At 43.0% G+C, this 21140-nt stretch overlaps 1 protein-coding gene across 1 annotated transcript in view; it reads left to right on the top strand.

The window, feature by feature from the left end:
* The first annotated feature begins 3240 nt into the window (after window positions 1-3240).
* The window catches only part of PROS1 (protein S), a 45241-nt gene continuing 27341 nt past the window's right edge, over window positions 3241-21140 (top strand). The window contains exons 1-7 of the mRNA XM_084620808.1: window positions 3241-3592; window positions 11125-11282; window positions 12879-12903; window positions 13281-13367; window positions 17214-17336; window positions 18534-18665; window positions 20568-20693. Of these exons, the coding sequence (XP_084476934.1) occupies window positions 3256-3592; window positions 11125-11282; window positions 12879-12903; window positions 13281-13367; window positions 17214-17336; window positions 18534-18665; window positions 20568-20693 (988 nt within the window). The 5' untranslated portion in view covers window positions 3241-3255. The remainder of the gene's footprint in view (window positions 3593-11124; window positions 11283-12878; window positions 12904-13280; window positions 13368-17213; window positions 17337-18533; window positions 18666-20567; window positions 20694-21140) is intronic.

A 21140-nucleotide genomic window follows, 5' to 3' on the forward strand; every position in this document is an offset into this window, starting at 1 on the left:
AGCAAATACTCACCAGCAACCACATACCACACAACAGAACCACTTACCCAGGAACATATCCTTACAACGAAGCCCGTTGCCAACTGTGCCCACATATCTATTCAGGGGACACCATCACAGGGCCTAATCACATCAGCCACACCATCAGAGGCTCGTTCACCTGCACACCTACCAATGTGATATATGCCATCATGTGCCAGCAATGCCCCTCTGCCATATACATTGGTCAAACTGGACAGTCTCTACGTAAAAGAACAAATGGACACAAATCAGATGTCAAGAATTATAACGTTCATAAACCAGTCGGAGAACACTTCAATCTCTCTGGTCACTCGATTTCTAATCTCAAAGTGAGTATCCTTCAACAAAAAAACTTCTAAAACAGACTCCAGCGAGAGACTGCTGAATTGGAATTAATTTGCAAATTGGATACAATTAACTTAGGCTTGAATAGAGACTGGGCATGGTTGATTTATTATAAAAAGTAACGTATTTCCAATTGTTTATTCCTCCCCCCCCCCCACACTGTTCCTCAGACGTTCTTGTTAAACCCTGGATTTGTGCTGGAAATGGCCCACCTTGATTATCATACACATTGTAAGGAGAGTAACAGCCGTGTTAGTCTGTATTCGCAAAAGAAAAGGAGTACTTGTGGCACCTTAGAGACTAACCAATTTACAGCTCAAGAAAGCTTAAGCTCAAATAAATTGGTTAGTCTCTAAGGTGCCAAAAGTACTCCTTTTCTTTTTATTGTAAGGCGAGTGATCACTTTAGGTAAGCTATTATCAGCAGGAGAGTGGGGTGGGGGAAGAGAAAACCTTTTGTAGTGATAAACACCCATTTTTTCATGGTCTGTGTGTATAAAAACATCCTCTGTATTTTCCACAGTATGCATTTGATGAAGTGAGCTGTAGCTCACGAAAGCTTATGCTCAAATAAATTGGTTAGTCTCTAAGGTGCCACAAGTACTCCTTTTCTTTTATCTAAAGTGATCACTCTCCTTACAATGTGTATGATAATTAAGGTGGTCCATTTCCAGCACAAATTCAGGGTTTAACAAGAACGTCAGAGGAACAGTGGGGGGAGGAATAAACAAGGGGAAATAGGTTACTTTTTATAATGACTCAACCATTCCCAGTCTCTATTCAAGCCTAAGTTAATTGTATCCAATTTGCAAATTAATTCCAATTCAGCAATCTCTCTTTGGAGTCTGTTTCTGAAGTTTTTCTGTTGTAATATCACAACTTTCATGTCTGTAATCGCGTGACCAGAGAGATTGAAGTGTTCTCCGACTGGTTTATGAACGTTATAATTCTTGACATCTGATTTGTGTCCATTTATTCTTTTACGTAGAGACTGTCCAGTTTGACCAATGTACATGGCAGAGGGGCATTGCTGGCACATGATGACATATATCACATTGGTGGATGTGCAGGTGAACGAGCCTCTGATAGTGTGGCTGATGTGATTAGGCCCTATGATGGTGTCCCCTGAATAGATATGTGGGTACAGTTGGCAACGGGCTTTGTTGCAAGGATAGGTTCCTGGGTTAGTGGTTCTGTTGCGTGGTATGTGGTTGCTGGTGAGTATTCGCTTCAGGTTGGGAGGCTGTCTGTAGGCAAGGACTGGCCTGTCTCCCAAGATTTGTGAGAGTGTTGGGTCGTCCTTCAGGATAGGTTGTAGATCCTTGATAATGCGTTGGAGGGGTTTTAGTTGGGGGCTGAAGGTGACGGCTAGTGGCGTTCTGTTATTTTCTTTGTTGGGCCTGTCCTGTAGTAGGTGACTTCTGGGAACTCTTCTGGCTCTATCAATCTTCTTCACTTCCGCAGGTGGGTACTGTAGTTGTAAGAATGCTTGATAGAGATCTTGTAGGTGTTTGTCTCTGTCTGAGGGGTTGGAGCAAATGCGGTTGTATCGCAGAGCTTGGCTGTAGACAGTGGATCATGTGGTGTGTCAGGGTGAAAGCTGGAGGCATGTAGGTAGGCATAGCGGTCAGTAGGTTTCCGGTATAGGGTGGTGTTTATGTGACCATCATTTATTAGCACTGTAGTGTCCAGGAAGTGGATCTCTTGTGTGAATTGGACCAGGCAGAGGTTGATGGTGGGATGGAAATTATTGAAATCATGGTGGAATTCCTCAAGGGCTTCTTTTCCATGGGTCCAGATGATAAAGATGTCATCAATATAGCGCAAGTAGAGTAGGGGCGTTAGGGGACGTGCTGGAAATGGCCCACCTTGATTATTATACACATTGTAAGGAGAGTGATCACTTTAGATAAGCTATTACCAGCAGGAGAGTGGGGTGGGGGCAGAGAAAACCTTTTGTAGTGATAAACACCCATTTTTTCATGGCCTGTGTGTATAAAAACATCTTCTATATTTTCCACGGTATGCATTCGATAAGGTGAGCTGTAGCTCACGAAAGCTTATGCTCAAATAAATTGGTTAGTCTCTAAGGTGCCACAAGTACTCCTTTTCTTTTTATATAAAATGTATCATAATCTTATGAAGGGGTGAAAACAAGAGTACAGGCTGTCACACTGGTGTCCCCTGGGAGTTGTCTGGCTGAGGAGCTGTCCCTGGTATCCTGGGGGGAGGTGGGAGGGTGTCTGGCTGGGGAGCTGTGCCTGATGTCACTGAGGGGGTGTCTGTGGCTGGGGAGCTGTGCCTGGTGTCCCCGGGGAGGTGTCTGGCAGGGCAGCTGTGTCTGGTGTCCATGAGGGGGCGTCTGTGGCTGGGCGGCTGTGCCTGGTGTCCCCAGGGAGGTGTCGGGCTGGGGAGCTGTGCCTAGGGTTGCCAATCCTCCAGGATTGTCCTGGAGTCTCCAGGAATTAAAGATTAATCTTTAATTAAACATTGTCATGTGATGAAATCTCCAGGCATTTGTCCAACCACAGTTGGCAACCCTAGCTGTGCCTAGTGTCCCTAAGAGGTGTCTGTGGCTGGGGATCTGTGCCTGGCGTCTGCCTGAGCTGAACCTGGTGTGTGGTGCCCCCGGGGCGCGGGGGCGGGGTGTCCGTCCCTCTCTGGATCTGGGTGGGAGAGTTAAGATCTGTGTGGGAGAGCTAAGATCAGAAAATGTTGACGAAACTGAACTTTTAAAGAAGCCCAGGAGTGAATTTTTGGAGGCTATTGTTTTACTTTTTGCAATTTCTTTCTCTCCTACCCCGCAAGTTTTCCGGGCAGCTGTAAACTAGCGCTTGGCGCTCAGCAGCCTCCTGGCTCTGGCTGCCCTGGAGCCCCGAGCATCCTGTTTATGCTCCATGAGAAACACTCCGGAACGTTTCCTGGAAGTGACCAGCCCCCCCACTGTCACTCCCTCCCCCAGCTCTCCAGGACGGCCGGAGTCCGGCACGAGATCCCCTGCTGCTGCGGTGCTGCTATTTCACTCAGAAGCTGCAGCAGGCACAAAGCAAACAGAGGCGCTGTACTAACCAAGGCGCCTCGTCTGTCCATATCTCCCCCGCACCAGACACACGTGCCTGGTAGCCCCTTCCAGCTGCTTTCTGTAAGGATGAAGCTGCTAGACAGGCGCTGCATCGGTTTCCACACTTGTTTTGTTGTGGTGATTGCTCTCTCAGAGGCCAGGACATGTAAGTAAATTCAGCAGCTTCAAAACTTCGGCAAAGTTCACACTTGCTTGTTTCTGCGGATAGTTCAGATTGGTTTTTGCTCCTTCCCTTAGCCCTTGTTATGCACCGCACCTGGAAACTTACTGTGCATAACAAGGCGATGGTGGCAGCGGTCTTATTAATCTGTCAGGCTCCTAGATTGCAGTCGTAGAAAAAACATTACTGCTTTGTAGGTTTGTGGAAATAATTTGCTGCTTGACTGTTTTCTCCTGGGGACAGATCCAGTGTCACTGAGATAGCAGAATTCAGAGTGATTTAGGCCTTTAGCCCCCATTTGTGTCAAGTTCGTTTTGCCCCAGGCATCAGAAGGAAGAGGGGGTTTGTTCTGAAAATGTGACAAGAGTTCCAGTTTTTGCAGTGGTAGGTCTAAGTTCTCCCCTCGTTTTTTTACAGACGAAACAGACCCCCTTATCATCTTTGTGCAATTCCTGAACTTTGAGCTTCAGCGTTGCTGTTTTTGTTTTTCTTTTTCTTCAAAATGCATTAATATGGGTGAGCAAACCAGACTCCCCGCACATTGCTTTAGCTAAATGTGGAGGTCACTTTTGTGGCAGAAACAGGTTGATGTTGCTGACATTTTTAGCACTAAAAACAAATGCAGTCCTGTAACTAAAGTAGCCTCTAAATGAATTCAAGTTGGGGGCCTTCTTTGCTCATGGTCATTATTTTGAATATTACTTATTTCCAGTGAATTGTTAATACAACTCTAATGTTGAGAAAGTGCTTTGGTACAATTTTTACATTTGACTTATTATTCATTTGTTTTCTTCAGTCAAATAACTGTGGTCTGAAGGTTGCCTGGGCAGCATAACTTCAAAGCTGATGCTTTGAAATTAGGCAGGATGCTACTGGTAATGTGGATTAGCTGAAAAGGCACGTCCAAATAGCCTTTTGTTAATGTAGAGAGAGGAAAAATATTCTAGAGGCAATGGGGGAGGGGTCAGTTTGCACTCAGGTCAAACAGAACTTTTTTGCTGGTGCCAGAGTAAGACCATTCACAGGGAAGTAATTAGTGGCACTAGCAGAATTAGAATCTTTAAAATGTAAGCATGTTTGTGACTGGTTTAATGATTAAACAGTCAGAAAAAAACTAATATTTACCATTCAACCTTTTGTTTAAATGCTAGAGAATGACGAAAGCTCATTTTCTACCTTATTCCTGTGCAAAGCCTAAAAGAAACCCCTTTTTTCACATGCCTTTTTCTTCTTTGTTCATGCCTTCTTCCTTAGTTTTCTCTCTTCCCTTACTCCCCCATTATATTACCCTCCCACTTATCTTTCCAATAACATAACATTCAAATTGCCATATCAGTGCAAACCCCGAGTGGTTCATGTAGGCTAGTATTCCAGTTCTGGCTCTACCAATGCCAGGTGCTTTCAAAAGCATCCCCAATAATTCATCTTGTTGTCATGGACTCATTAAGTTTAAGGCCAGAAGGGACCACCAGACCATCTAGTCTGACTTCCTTTATCTCACATGCCACCACAACCACCCAGCACCTGCCTAAACCCAACAACTGACATTTTAAAGTGACTGAACTATGATGTGCCACAGGCAGAGAGTAGCAGGGACCAAAGTATTCCCGTGCCCCAGGCCCCTGTAATATCAGGGAATTCATCCTGCAATGGCAGAGAATTGTGTAATACTGTAACCATCATGGAAAGTTTGCTTTTGTGTATGGCTGCTGATCGGTTTACACCTTGAAGCATGAGGATGGCCAGCCCTTATAAATGTTGTTATATGTACTATAACTACTTATGCTGTTCAAATTCATATAAGTGGCTAATCAATTTTAACTAAAATATTTTTCTCAATAATATCCTGCAGCATTGAGCACTGGAGGATTAGTTACAACCTGCATCAAAAAATCCTTTTATTGAATTTAAATGTGCTGAATTTTAATTTAATCAACAGTCCTCTTTGGAGCTGGTTGGGAATTTTCTGGTGAAACAAAGCATCCTCAGAAAGTGCCAATTAGTTGAACTCAAAATGTTTTGTGAAAACATCTCAGGTTTGCCAAACGTTCATTGAATCACAGCCAGGGTTCCATCAGAAACCTGCCTGGTTTCCTGGTGGGCTGCTTGGGACCCCAGGTCTTCCAGGGCTGGTGGCTCTGGGACAACTGTGCTATGTGCTCTGCCCCAGGGCCACAGACCCTGGGAGTCCTGGCAGCTGCTGATCGAACTTGATATGATTATTGTCAGTTCCAACGCTGCTTTACAGCAGTGGTGAAACTAAAGTCAACATGATTCTTGTTAATCAACTGCTACTGGGGTCCCTGGGAGCATATTTCATTTCAGAAATGCCCTCGGTCAGCATTGCCAAAACAAATGAAATTCAGAATTTCTGGTTCACTGGAAACGTAAAAAAGAAAAAGCATTTAATTCTGAATTGGAACAAAACCAAATGTTGAAATATTTAAATTTCCTGCTAACCAAAAATCCCAAATTTCAGCCAGTCCTGCTCCTCTTGTTCTTGTATTATAAGAAAAAAGTAAATTGGATCTCCCAAATGTCCTTCTGTGGACCTTTAATTATTTTGTATGACCTTCGGGGGAAAAAACATTACATTAAAAACATTAAGGGTGTAAAGTCAAGCAGTCAAAATTTAAGTAATGCCAGACTTATCATTACTCATGCAACCTTAATTTAGCATCCTCATTCACATGCATTATAAGTAGGGCCCTACCAATTTCATGGCCATAAAAAATGCATAACGGGTCATGAAATCTGGTGTCTCCCATTGAAATCTGGTCTTTTGTGTGCTTTTACCCTATACTATACAGATTTCACAGGGGAGACCAGCATTTCTCAGATTGGGGGCCCTCACCCAAAAGGTAGTCGCAGGAAGGTTGCAAGATTATTTTAGGAGGGTCATGGTATTGTCACCCTTACTTCTGCGCTGCCTTCAGATCCGGGCGGCTGGAGAGTGGCAGGTGTTGGTTGGGTGCCCAGCTCTGAAGGCAGTGCTCTGCCAGCAGCAGCACAGAAGTAAGGGTGGTAATACCATACATAGGCATGAACTCCGTGGGTGCTCCAGGGCTACAGCACCCAAGGAAAAAAATTAGTGGTGGCGTAGCACCCACCAGCAGCCAGCTCCCCTCTTCCCTCCCAGCGCCTCTCGCCTGGTACCGGCCCTGCCGATCCACTCTTCCCCCTCCTTCCCAGCACTCACTGCCTGCCACGATCAGCTGTTTGGTGGCATGCAGGAGGCTCTGGGAGGGAGAAGAGCAGGGATGGGGCATGCTCAGAGGAGAGGGGGTGGAACCTTTGTGGGAAGAGGCGGGGAAGAAGCAGGGTGTGGGTGGGAAGAGGCGGCGAGGGGACTTGGGAGAAGGGGCCGGGCCTGGGGAGGAGCAGGGGCAGGAAGAGGCAGGCTGCGGCTTGGGCGGTGGGAGCGGGACCTGGGGTGGAGCCGGGGGTTGAGTACCCCCCGGGCCCGGAGGAAGTCGGCACCTATGATACCATACCATGCCATCCTTACTTCTGCGCTACTGCTCGTGGCGGCTCTGCCTTCAGAGCTGGGCTCCCGGCCAGCAGCCGCCGCTCTCCGGCCGCTCAGTTCTGAAGGCAGCACCACTGCTAGCTGCAGCACAGAAGTATGGGTAGCAGCACCGCACACCGCCCGACCATAACCTTGCGACACCCCCCCCCCCCCCAACTCCTTTTGGGGTCAGGACCCCTGCAATTACAACACCGTGACATTTCAGATTTAAATAGCTGAAATCATGAAATTTATGATTTCTTAAATCTTATGACCGTGAAATTGACCAAAATGGACCATGAATTTGGTAGAGCCCTAACTATGAGGCAGTCTGTGCCTCTGCCTTTAAAGCCTTCCATCCCTGTAGTCAGATCGACATGAGCAGACTGCACCTGCGTAGAGCCTCACCAAAGTCGTGTGAGGGTATGTCTGCACTGGTCCTATGGCAGGACTGGGCAGTAGACTGTAAATTCTTCAGGGCAGTGGCTATATTTAATTTGGGATACTGGATGACAAAAAGTAAACGGTCAGTGCCAAACGGAGTAACAACAAATACCTGTACAACTTGTTCAAAAGAAAACAATGTTTTTCTTCAAGACATTTTGGGACCAGTTTTCAAGAGTCAGGATCGAAATGGCATGATCTAAACATACATTTACACATGTTCAGTTACATATAAAAACATGTATCTAATTTGCATAGCCTAATGAAAGAATTACAAATGAAAAGATGTTTATTTTTTCATGTGCCTGGAGATGGGAAATCCTCTGTATGTAGGGCTTCCATTACTGGTTCACATATTACTAATGCATTTAATAAAAATCTCTTTCTTGGAAGTAAGGAGTTAATTGCTACATGGCAGCCACATCACTGATTTAGCTCCATTTTCTGCAGCAGCACTATGTTTAATATATATATATTAGTGCTTGTGGGCCAAATCACAGGTACACTACGGTTGCTTTGTGCTCCTTTGGTGACACAAAACAACTGTAAACCCTTCTTAACCAGCCCATTTAAGCCAGATTTGTGGCTGCTTTGCAGCCCCAGAAGCTTAAATGGAGTGAACCGGTGAATCTGGTCCTGTGTTTTTATTTCTTTCAACAGTACTATTTCTAAATAGGCACCTGATAAATAATTGTTAGATAAGTATGGCCCATCCAGTTCCTATTGACATCAATAGCAAGATTCTCAATGGACTTCAGTTATAGTTTGATCAGGCCTATTATATTCACTTTTTATTTGAAAGAGTCACAAGATAATTTGAGTTCCAGTAATCAAACATGCAATAGAGATAAGGATTTTTTTTAATGAAACAGCAGAATGCGTTTAAAGAAAGGCCTGTTCAGCAGATAAACTAACACACTTTCCTTGCACTCCAATAAAAATATTGGGGGACGGGGAGGAGGAAGCACAGGAAATCACAAAAAGAGAAGTGACAAAACTCCTTTCTGCTTCAAAGGGAGTAGGATCAGGCCTTTTGGTGGAAGTGAACAATCTGTCATTGTTAAAAGTAATAGGGAACATTTTCATAAATATATTAAAAAAGAAATTAACCGAACCGTTGTGTATAGAAGGGCTACCAACAACAGCTATGCTGTAGTGCCTGGATTACAATGTTGCAGTGGATTAGCATTACCTAACAATTTATTTACACAGTAGCGGTTACTGGAATTGGAAGGTTGTTGCTAAGGGGAATCTGCCCACATGAAACTTTTTAAAGCCCTCTGTGATTATTCTTAACATACACAACTTTGTTATTACTGAGTCTTGATCTCTTTCAGCCAATACTTTTTGTCCCTCTACGTGCAAAGCTGCTGCACCACTCTATCTTTATGGATGGCTCAAATGGTCATCTTTGATTAGAGAGAGACAAGATAGGCAAGGTAATATATTTTATTGGACCAACTTCTGGTACAACAGACAAGCTTTTGAGCTTCACAGAGCTCCTCTTAAGGTCTGGAGAAAGATACCAGAGTGGCTGAGTTAAATACAAGGTGGCACAGATTAAGCATAAAGGTTTCACACTGCGGGATGTTTTTTCACAACATGAACTTTCCTTCATGGGGAAAACTTTTCCATCATCTTAACAGTTATGTATGTGCAATCCTTTCACCCTTCAGGATTTTTCTTCACTGGTCTTGTAACATTTACAAATGGATCACTATACAGGTGGAAGAAATAAAATACTGTGGCCAGTTCCATGCCAGCCAGAATTGCTAGCTGATCGCTGACAGAAAAGTCTGGCTCATACTTCAGAGGTGTAGGACAGCCGGTCCACTGTGCACCTTTGGAAATCCTGCCCTTAATATCTTGTTAAAATTAAGGTGAGGTAGAAGCCAGTTACACAACCTTAAATCTTCAGTGTAAACCACAAGCCCTTGAAAAAACAAACAAACAAACAAACAAACAAACAGAAGAAATACAGTGAGGAAGTTCTTGTGAGAGATGCCTACAATTTGATATGATATCCACTGATGCAGCTATTGTGAGCCCCTCAGTTGCATTCCTTATATTTAATAGACTAGCTATAGTATTGTGTTTGAGGCATGCAGATGAGTTAGTATTGCGTTTGAGGCATGCCACCCAGGAGCAATCCATAGCAAAGGATAAATATTCCAGTGGGAAGGTACGCAACACTCTTGCTAATACACCATATCAGTTTCACTCCTCTGTTAGTCCATTTAGCAGTGCATAAAAAATAGGATGCTCCCCATTGCTGGCATAATACACGCTAGTGCGTCAGGATTTCAGATAGTGAATACAGTCCTCTGTCAGACCATGAGTTACGTCTGCCTGAACTGATGCTCACAGGACAGTGATGAATATTATGGACAGCCTGTCTGATTATGCACTGCAGGTTTCATACATTCATTCTAATCTGATAGAGTAAATTATGAAAATGCTAATTAGTGCAATGCAGGTATAGAACTGTGGTGCCCATCAGCTAACATGTCAGCCTCACCCTCTAACCCCTATACCTTGGACTTTTTCCAGGTCTGTTCATCCATATCTTTCTTTTTGACTGTTCCTAGTCAACAACAAATATAGCAACAGAAAAACCCTAGTCTAATTTAGATGCTCTATCTGCAGTACCATGTGCAGAATATATTAAGGGCCAGATTCAAAACTCACTGAAATCAGTGGGAGTCTTTCCACTTTGAATCAGGTCCCAGTAGAATAGTGATTATTGTTACAACAAAATCTTCTCCAACTAATTTTTTCACAACACATTTAAAATTAAAAGTCAGTAGTAATAGCAAGACAGATGTGCAAAAAGTAAATAGTGATACACATGCAGCATTACAACTGTAAAATACGTAGGTTGTCTGTAAGTATCTCCACTAACATTTGTAGAGGGACATGAATTTCCTTTCACAACATCAGCGCAAACATTTTTCAAGCTGTGCCACTGGCATCATCTTCTGAGATTTTGCATTGTGTACTGGGTTATTCACCTTAGGTTGTGAAGTATTCATAAAGTATTTACTTTAGAAGTATTAGCAGGCATGTCTTGACTTAAAAAAAGCACTTATGGCCTCATATAAAATAAGTGGTTCACAGAATACCTTACTTCTATGTAATTAATTAAAACAGTTTATTCTAACATATTGTAAGATTCTGTATCATTTTTCATCCTGCCTGTCAAGTCTCTCCCTTTTTTTAGAATACCCAGGATTAAAACAATGTTTTCCATTAACACAGTGACATTTAAATGATGCTCTGGGCATGGCTTTGTACAAAGAGATCTAAGAACCCTTGTAAATGTCAATCAGGATTTTATATATATATAATGTATATATATAAATATATTTGGCAACTAACACACAGACAAAGCAATCCTGAAATATCCTTCCTCTCTCCCACATTGCCTGGCAATGGTGCACATGGCTACAGCATGACTACCAACTCAATTCTGATTTTTGTTCTAGCACCTCACTCTAACTTAATTTTTACCCTGCCACATTGCTGAGCTGTACAATGTGAAAAATGTTTGTTTGGTTCTACAAAGTTTTGTCTCAGCAGTATGCCTCCGAGTTCCTGGTTAGGAAACGTCGAGCCAATTCTTTTATGGAAGAAAGTAAGAAGGGAAATTTAGAAAGAGAATGCATTGAAGAGCTGTGCAATAAAGAAGAAGCCAGAGAAATATTTGAAAATAATCCTGAAACGGTAAGAATTTGATGAGCATTTGACAACTGGAGAACAGTTTTGTGCCAAGGAGGAAGAAAAAACCTGGAAATGTATAGGTTTCTATATAGCAGGGCTAAAAAGTATTCAGACCAAGAGTGAAATTCTTCCATGTGCAGAGTGCCAGCCAGTGTGCATTACCTATTAAGGAAGACAGAACCGATGCACAAAGTATGGCTGTGCGTACATTCTTTTTTTTCTATTTAAGGCACAAATTTCCCAGCACTCCATGCATGGAAAACCCATTGGCTTCAAATGAGAATTCTACAAAGAGACCACTTGCAGAACAAAACATTTAAGTATGGTCCTTTCTCTCCTAACAAATTGCTGGTCCAGCTATTTTTATCATAAAGATATTGGGCACCCTTGCTGAAGGACTTTCTTCTAAATACAAGAGTTCAATGCCTGAGTTCATGGACAGCACACTGGATCTACATTGTTAAATGTTTGAGACATTAAATTTGTATTACAGAATGGATGTTAATCAGTAGATATAAAATTAGAAAATGAATAATCTTATTTTTGGTTGTAAATAAAGTCTGTATTGTTTGCATGATCCACCTTTGATCAAATAGCACAGGCTATTGGGCTACTTTTCAGTGTTAGGGTATAGTTTTTACTTTAAAAAAAATTAACACATAAAAATTTACCACTTAGTTAAATAAAAAGCCAAAATATTTTCCCATTTCATTTTAAATATAAATACATGTTCAAAGCTAGATTTTTAGTACCTGTCATTTTTAGGTGCAATTTTGTTTCCAGAATTAATTTTGGGTGAAAATCTTGCCATATAAGGGGGAGAGTTTCAAAGGCAGAAAGGACAGTTGTGTCCAGCTCCCATTAATTGCCCTTTATGCCTTTAGAAAAGGAGTACTTGTGGCACCTTAGAGACTAACCAATTTATAGTCTCTAAGGTGCCACAAGTCCTCCTTTTCTTTTTGCAAATACAGACTAACACGGCTGTTACTCTGAAACCTGTCTTTATGCCTTTGAAAATCTCCTTCTAGGTGTCCAAATATCTGACTGCACCTGCAAATCAGGCACTTGTGTCTACAAAAAGACAGGTCAAGATTCCTTTGAAAAGTCTAAATTACTTCTCTTTTAGATCTTATCTGCCGGTAATGTTTGACTCGGACTGCCAGTCTGTACAGGACTTTTAGGCATAAGCAATACAAGAAACAATTTTGCACCTCTTGATTTTGGGGCCTCCATAGTGAGTGCTGACTCAGCAAGGGACAGACTGGTCCTTTCTCGCTCTCTGACTCAGGGAGAGAAGTGCTTGTTCCCTGCTGAATCCTAATCTCCCACTTGGAGAGCAGAACCATAAAGGGAGAGGATTCCTCACCTATTTTTTTTTCTGCCCCTCCCTCCCTCTGGTAATCTGGAGGCCTGTGCTTGAATCTAAAAGCAAGTTTTATAGACTATTCCTAGCTGACTCCACAGATGAATAAAAATGATAATTGATGGACCTCCTTTTTCAATTACAGCACAAATACTGTTCAGTAAAAGTCTAGTTAACAGTTTATAATAATTCCAATTATCTTGAAACTTACTAAACTTCTCTCATTCTTTTTACAGGAATATTTTTATCCCAAATATTTAAGTAAGTACCAATCCCCCTCAACCCACAAAACCCACACCTCCTTGTGTGCTGTACTTTATCATAGAGTTTGTATGATACTGAGGGATTTCTTCCCAATTGCATACTATCAGTTGAGTTACTCCAGCAGCAATACCTGGGTGTTTTTCTTTTTAATTCTGATGTCCAGTAGCTCACAAGCTGTTCTGTACAGTTAGAACCTGACTGAGCCATTCAGAATGTGAGGCTGTGATCAGGTGTCCTTAATGTGTTGACTGGTTTTCTAGCTCAAACTGTGAGAATAGGCTCTTTGAAGGTGCAGTGCTTAATTTCTGTTGTGATGATTTCAGTTTAAATGGGTGTTTGGCCCATAAGCAGATTGTGTTGGTCTGTATTTACAGGCTGCCTCGGCTCCCATCGAGTAGGGATTTTCAGGATTACTGATGTTGTTCCAGATTCCTCAAGTGATCTGAGAACCTGTGTTAAAGGTAAGAATTTGTGATATAAATTTCACAAACAGTACTGAAACAGAGTTATGGTGTATCTAATACTGATTTGGGTTTAAGCATACATCCTGCCCCCTCTACAGAGCAGTTCACCTAGTAAGAAAAAAGAAACTAGTATTTTAACTCATAATACAGTTATCTAGAAAGTAAAATTACATTCAAAATAGTAGAGTTTACTCTCACTCTTGAGTAATACTCTGGGGGAATTATGCACCAAAAATTAAAAATTCTGCACACAATGTTTTAAAATTCTGCAAATTTCATTTGTCAAAATAACACAATATAATCAGGACAGTTTCAATTATTTTGGGAATTTATTTCAAAATATCTGTCAGCAAGTATGTCTAACAATACAGACCAAAAAAAAAAAAAGATTCTGGTAAAAAAACCTGACAAATAGATTCCTTACTAGGCATATTAATTTAGAACTTGGAGTAATTCATTTAAATTACAATACAGAACTGTGTTTCCTGCACCCATCAGATGCAGTGCAAAGGCTTGAGGGTGTCAGGGGTGACAGAGGTGCTGAGGGAGAGGGAAGGAGCCTGGAGTGAATCTGGAGGGTTGTTGGGTGTGGATGGGAGAAGTATGGAACAGGTTTTTGGGGGGGAGAGGGGCAGGATTGGGGAGCTTCCCCCATGCAGACCCTGGCTGATCCCAAACCTCTCCCATTTGTCAGGCACATCCATCCCTGTCCCCACATCCCACACCCCCATCCTGATGGGTCCCTGAAGCCCCCTGCCCCATCTCCATGTGTCCCTGCAGCCCCACTCCCATTCAGCCCCTGGCTCAATGCTGTCACCCCACTAGCTCCTGAGTCTGTCCCCCCACCACTAGCCATTCTCAACCGCAGTCTGTGACACCCGCCCCCCCCCCAGCAAGCCCGTGTGCCCCACTCTGTCTGTCCTAATCTGGCTCCATGGGCCAGGTACTGTGATGAACTTCTACTCCTGGGGGAATTATGTGCCACTGCACGCGCACACAACTTTTTTCCCTCCACAGAAAATACATTCTGCCCCAGAAGTGCCTCAGTTCTGCCTTTTGCCCACCTGCTGCGTTCATGCTGTTGGCTGTTCTGATGCCACAGTGGCCTCTGGTGGGAGAAAGGCAGAACTGCAACACTTCTAGGGCAGAAAGTATTTTCTGCAGAAAAAAAAAATTCTGCAGGACACATGAATTCTGTGCATGTGCAGTGGCACAAATTTCCCTCAGAAGTACAGTAAGAAACAGCACATCGCTGTGCAACCCCAGAAGAGCTGTGGAAAGGACACAATTCCTCCAAAATCACAAGGGAATATTTTGCATCAGCCCATTACCAAATTTAGCGCATTCCTCTACTTGTGTCCAGCCTGCTCTGCTTGTGCACAAGTGCACAGCACCCTGCCTAGGTATTTTGAAAGCGTTTCCAGTCTGAATATATATTTATCCTTAAACACCCATCCCTATGTTTGTCCTTGAGAGGAAATGAGGGCAAAAAAGAATCCTTAATAATTACACTACTCGCTGCCACAGATGAGCATTTTCTAGATTACTCTGCTAACATGCCTGCAGTCACAAATTAAAGTGTATTCTCATTCATTCCCCCCCTTCCCCCTCTCTCTCTCTCTCTCATTGGAGGCTTGGGGGGCAGGGCAGGGTAGGATGCTACAGAGGTGTGTGAACATTTAATGTTGCTGAACACTCTCCCATGAGGACAACTAGATATTAATTTTAATCCTCATATGGTTCCACATGGCAAAGTAGCAAACTCCAAAACAAAGTGGTTTAAAAAAAAAAAAAGTAAAAAGATAACCTGTACAATTTTCAAAAGCCCAGGGGCCAGATTTTTAAAAAGTATTTAGGAACCTAAGTTACAGATAAGCGCATACTGGGATTTCACAAGTGCCCAACTCCCATGAGTTAGACACTTAGGCACTTATGAAAATTTCAGTACATATCTAATCTCTGCATCTATAGATGCCTACATTTCCTTATAAATCTGGCCCTTAGAAGCCTCTGTCCTATTTTCAGAAGTGACTTAGGCATGCAGGAATGTAAGACCCATTGATTTTCAATGAGGTCTAGGTACTTAGTGACCAGATTTTTAAAGATATTTAGGTGCCTAATAGGATTTTCTAAAGCATCTACATAGGTTAAGCACTTTGATAAATCCCACTGGCTCCTATCCGCATCTTTAGGTGCCTAAATACCTGGAACTTTGGAAAATGGAACACAGGAGCTTTTGAAAATTTTCCCCTACATCTAACTTTGCCATGTGTCCTCATTTTATCCTTTCATTTTTAATTTGAGTCCCCCTGACTTTCATATGAACTAACTGGGCTTCAGCTATGCATAATGTGGGCAAGTGTGTAGCATAATTGCGTTCTGCCAATCCACTTCCAACCTGGTCTGTAAGCCACTCGCTATTATTGAAGTCCAAGCCTTCTTAGCAAAGATAAACATCAGTGCAATCTGGCATGGTTGGCTAAATCCACCTGCTCAATTTGCAAGCGATGTCTTAAACAACCTTACACAATCTTCATACCATACAACAACAGATAATACAAAATACTCCCATCCCTACCACAATTAGTATTTTACAGTGAAATAAGATCATAGGAGTGTATCAGCTCCATAAATATAAGTAACTGGTTAGAGTTGGGGGGTGAGGAAGGGGTGAGGAAAAGGAAACCATAGACCTGAAGTGTGGGATGGCCAGAAGAATGAATCTTTTAAATTATGGTATTTAATCAAAAGTGAGTTTACAGACTTCGGGCCAAATTCACCCGGTGAAAATAGATGTACTCCATTAAAGTCAACATAGATCCACCTGCTTTAGTCAGGGAGTTTTGCCCTACTTTTTTATTGTACTATACTTAGTCCTTAGACCTTTGTCCCCAGATGTGTGAACTTATATAAACATACCTACCAACTTAGGGGAGTACAGGGTAAAACAATAGGCTGTGTTCTCCCTGTGGTAGGCATGTTGCACTTCGCTTTACATTGCCCCGCAGGCATGCACAGAGAGTTCTCGGTTCCTCTCCGTGCTCCAGTTTTTGATTTTTGTAAGTGAATTTAAAGTTAGTGAAAGCTGCCAGTTGGATAGCACTGGGAAGTGAAGTTTCCAGTTTGTCAATGGAGCATGTACAGTGCAGGCAGCAGGGTTGTAAGCTTGCACACAAATGTGCCACCTCTAGCATGACAAAGGAATTAGTCTCTGTACCTTTCAGGCCTTGGCCTCTGCTGAGACAACTGGGGTGATGATTGATGCAGACAGCTACTCACTAAGAACTGAACTGAGACCTCTGGGTTAATTTACCTGTGCCACTGAAGAGCCATCATTTGGTAGTGGCTTGCTGCTATTACCAACCTGGGCCAGTCTGCACTCAGTAATGACAGGTTTCAGAGTAACAGCCGTGTTAGTCTGTATTTGCAAAAAGAAAAGGAGGACTTGTGGCACCGTAGAGACTAACCAATTTATCTGAGCATAAGCTTTCGTCTCTAAGGTGCCACAAGTACTCCAGTAATAACAAGCACTGTATACCAGTTCCCGTGAGCCATTCATTTCATAATGGTCTTCTCTTGGTGGGGGGAAAATGTTACTGATCCATAACTGGTAATGTTGTCTTTGGACTAGCTGCCAAAGGGGACAAAGTGCATTGTAACTTTTGAGGTAACTTACCTTTGGGCAGAATAAATAAAAAGACATGTGCTATGTGGATGCTTTTTCTTGTGTGGCAAGCTTTTTCCTTCTTGTGAATGGTGACTATCGGAGGAAAGGAGGAAGGAAATAGGATTATGGAAAGGCGGAGTGTAAAAATGAACTTTTTTCCCCCCATGCGCACACAGAAATTTCAAACCAATGTAGCCCTGTGCCATGCAATGAAGGTGGATATATGGAATGCATCGATGGGCAAGCCAGATACACTTGTGTCTGTAAACCAGGCTGGCAAGGAGAGAGATGTGAAGAAGGTACAATCCATTTTGTGACTATGGTGGTAGTAACTGTTACTATGGCTGAAATTAGAGCATTATTAACAGTACCATATCTTTAAATAGATAAATGAGGCAGCAAATAGTCTCTCTTAGATTAAGATTTTTTGGGCTCCCCCCCCCCCCCATTTCCCTTCTGTGACATACCAGGGCACAATACAGACCAATGAGTTGCTGTGTCACTCCAGGTCTGTAATCCGGGGACAGGCATGTCATTCACAATGCCTTGCTGCTGTAGCCTCTAACTTGGACTGCTCACAAACTGCCTCCAGCTATGTCTGTATGTGCTTCAGCCAGCCAGCTACACATTGGCTCTTATCAGTCTTAAAGCTTACCACAGGGTGATCCCAACACACTCCCAGTCTCAGATTTCCCCTCAGAAATATATGTCCTGTACTGCTCAGCCCTCTCCTGGACAGACTGGGCTTTTGAGCTGTGCTCCGGCTCCGCTCCAGCTCCAGGCAAAAACCTGCAGCTCCACTGCTCCGGAGCTGCTCCATGCTCCAGCTCTGGGCTCCGTTCCAAAGCCCTGTGTAACAGACAGTACGAATACATTGAGTCCATTATTCCTTTAAGGGAATTACATGTACAACTTTTTACCCCAAATGAAGTTACCCAGATAATTCAATATGAACACACTGGATTAAATAAAACAGTAAAACAAGTTTATTAACTACAAAGAGAGAGCGAGATCTTAAGTGAGTACAAGTAATGAAAGATAAGTCAGACATGTTTACAAGAAAAATAAAGATAAAATGCTACTGGTGACTAACTTAACAAACTATATTAGATTCAAAGCAAAGTTCTCTCACCTGTGTCGAAGGAAACTCCATGCTGTTTCTTTGCTAAGGTGTAGATTTTTGCCCCTACCCTCTTCCCTGCCAAAGTTGGCCACTTTGCTGGTAATTGTCCATCAGTCTTGTGTGCACCTGGCTGAGGCATCGGCTTGCCTTTTGTCTCCAAGGGACTGATCTGACCACTCTCCAAATTTATCTGGAAAATACATTTTTAGTCATGATTTCAGTTTATAACTTCACATATAACGCAACTGCCATGATATTAGTGACCAGGAAATTATGAGTTTTTAAATGATACTTCACAAGACATGACTTGTACAGAAATTACTACAATAGTGTATAGGGTGTGAACATGGATATATTCTGTTATATCTTCTAGATGTAAATGAATGTGAAGACCCAGCAAATAAAAATGGCGGTTGTAGCCACAGGTGTGCTAATTTTCCTGGAAGCTACGGCTGTTTTTGTGATGATGGATACTACATGCTTCCAAACAAACAGGACTGCAAGGGTAAGAAAATACACTTAAAATACCATTGTATGTAAGGAAATTATGTTTGGATACTACCAATTAGAGAAGTTAGGGTGAACTATAGCTACTGTCCCTTTAAATTTTCTCCTCCTATTTCGAGCCAAATTCTCCCATCTGATGCATGTTTGATTCCAATTGATATGCCCAAATCTAGGGTTGTGTTAACCTTTTTACATGAATCCAGGCTAGTTAATTAATGAAACCTGGGTTTGGGTCACAAATCCCAGACTTAAACCATTTTCATAGCCCAAGTCAAATTTCTAGAATGCAAGGGGCAGTTAACATTCTTAGCTGGAAACCCAGTCTGTGAAAATCTGTGGCTTTGGATGGATTTCACTCTCTGAGTTTTGGTTTCCTTCACTTGAAAGGAAAATATTAATGAATTCTGAAGATGCTCTTTATGAGGATGATCAGATGTCCAGATTTTACAGGGACAGCCCCAAATATGGGGACTTTCTCTTCTATAGGCACCTATTACCTCCCACCCCCGTCCCGATTTTTCACACTGGCTATCTAGTCATCCTACTCTTTATATGGGGAAAGGCTTGTGTGGCATTGCATCACTATACTTACTTGCTGGGTGTAGCACAAAGGCCTTTTTATTGACTATAGATTTAAGTCTTTATTTTGGAATAAAATTCCAGGTAAAGGGCATGCGTTAATATAGTTAGTAGAAAAATTTGATGGCATTTTGGCAAGAAAATAGCTTACCTCATCCTAGTATTGCATTTCTTTACTAGTCAAAATTTTTCTGTTGAGCTGCACTATCTGGTACGGATACCATCGTGAGAGGATGTAAAGGGACAGACTTTTAGGCTGGTTTTCACTGGACTCCTGGTTAGTGCATGTACTTTTGTGGACACAAATAATCAATGACACCATGACTCCTATATAAGCCCATTGCAATACTGCAGTCTGACAAATGCAAGCTCACAAGTTGGTTGAATGGAGCCTGTTCGTATACTTTTAATCTTTTAGAGCAGAGGTGGGCAAACTACAGCCCGTGGGCCACATCTGGCCCACGGGACCATCCTGCCCAGTCTCTGAGCTCCCGGCCGGGGAGGCTAGTCCCCGGCCCCTACCCCGCAGCCTCACCTCACCGCCCTGCCAACACTTTGGCCTGCCGCTTCTGCCGGGGAGCGCGGCGGTGTGGCTGGCTCCAGCCGGGCAGCGCGGCTGCGAGCTCCTGCTCCTCTGAGCGGCATGGTAAGGGGACGGGGAGGTTGGATGGGGGTGGGGTCCCAGGAGGGGGCGATCAGGGGACAAGGAGGGTTGGATGGTTCATGGGTTGTGAGGAGGGCAGTCAGGGGGTGGGAAGTGGGAGGGGGCCAGGCTGTTTGGGGAGGCACAGCCTTCCCTACCCTGCCCTCCATACAGTTTCTCAACCCCAATGTGGCCCTTGGGCCAAGAAGTTTGCCCACCCCTGCTTTAGAGCTAGACTGTGGACCCCTGCCTCATGGTGGTGAGCCCTTATTCACACAAGTAGTCCCTCTGAAGCCAGAGAGGTTACCTGCCATTAATGAGGGCTCACCAATATGAGTAACAGCTGCACAATCTAGCTTTCAATCAGGAATGATGAGCAAAGCATTACAGTAAACACATTTGTGTTACTTTTTTCCTCTGACACACTTGTCCCTTTTCCTTGGATCCACAGTACAGCCTACAGAGTATCAAGGTATGCAGGAGACTTCACCTGGGGGCAAGGTAAAATTCCCTGCAGAATCCTCTGGAAGTCTCCCTTACAAAGGAGACTATGTGAAACCTAGCAAGATCTGCCGGAATTGTGAGCCCCCTCCGCCTTTTTTTTTTGCCCTTACAATCTTGAGGCAGGGTGAAATGTCATGAGAAAAACTTTATTCTCAGTAACACTTCTGAATTTAGACAGGAATGAATGTGTGATACGTCCAGACATCTGTGGAACAGCACAGTGCAAGAACATCCCTGGCAAATATAAATGTGAATGTGCAGAAGGCTACACATATAATTCAACTTCAAAGAATTGTGAAGGTAAAGGTTGTTTTTTTTTTTCCTTTCTTTTTTTTAAAAATAGCTGCTGTGACAATTTGGGGAATCTGTCTACATGTAACTTACAAATTCTAGTTGATCATTAAATGCCTCCATCATCTACTACCATCTCTCCCAGATCAAGGACAATAGAGAGTTGTTAACTTAAAACAGTTCCCATTCAAATGGGAGCACCTGAGAACAATGGGCTGGCTAAAGTTTAGAGAATCCAGTTATCTTATGTGCTTGCAGAGTTTGGAGCAGTGGAAGGAAACAAAAACACAGGATGTGTCAGAGTGGGGGTTTACAGACACAGAGGGTACACCGGTCTCAAAGCCCAGGTCAAACTGACTCAGGCTTGCACTGCAGGACTAAAAATAGCAGTGTAGACTATAGGGTCAGCCCGAGCCAAAACATCTACACTGCTCTCTTTAGCCCTGCAAGCCTGAG

This window comes from Lepidochelys olivacea (assembly GCF_965140295.1).
Source record: "Lepidochelys olivacea isolate rLepOli2 genome assembly, chromosome: 1".
Lineage (NCBI taxonomy): Eukaryota > Metazoa > Chordata > Testudines > Cheloniidae > Lepidochelys > Lepidochelys olivacea.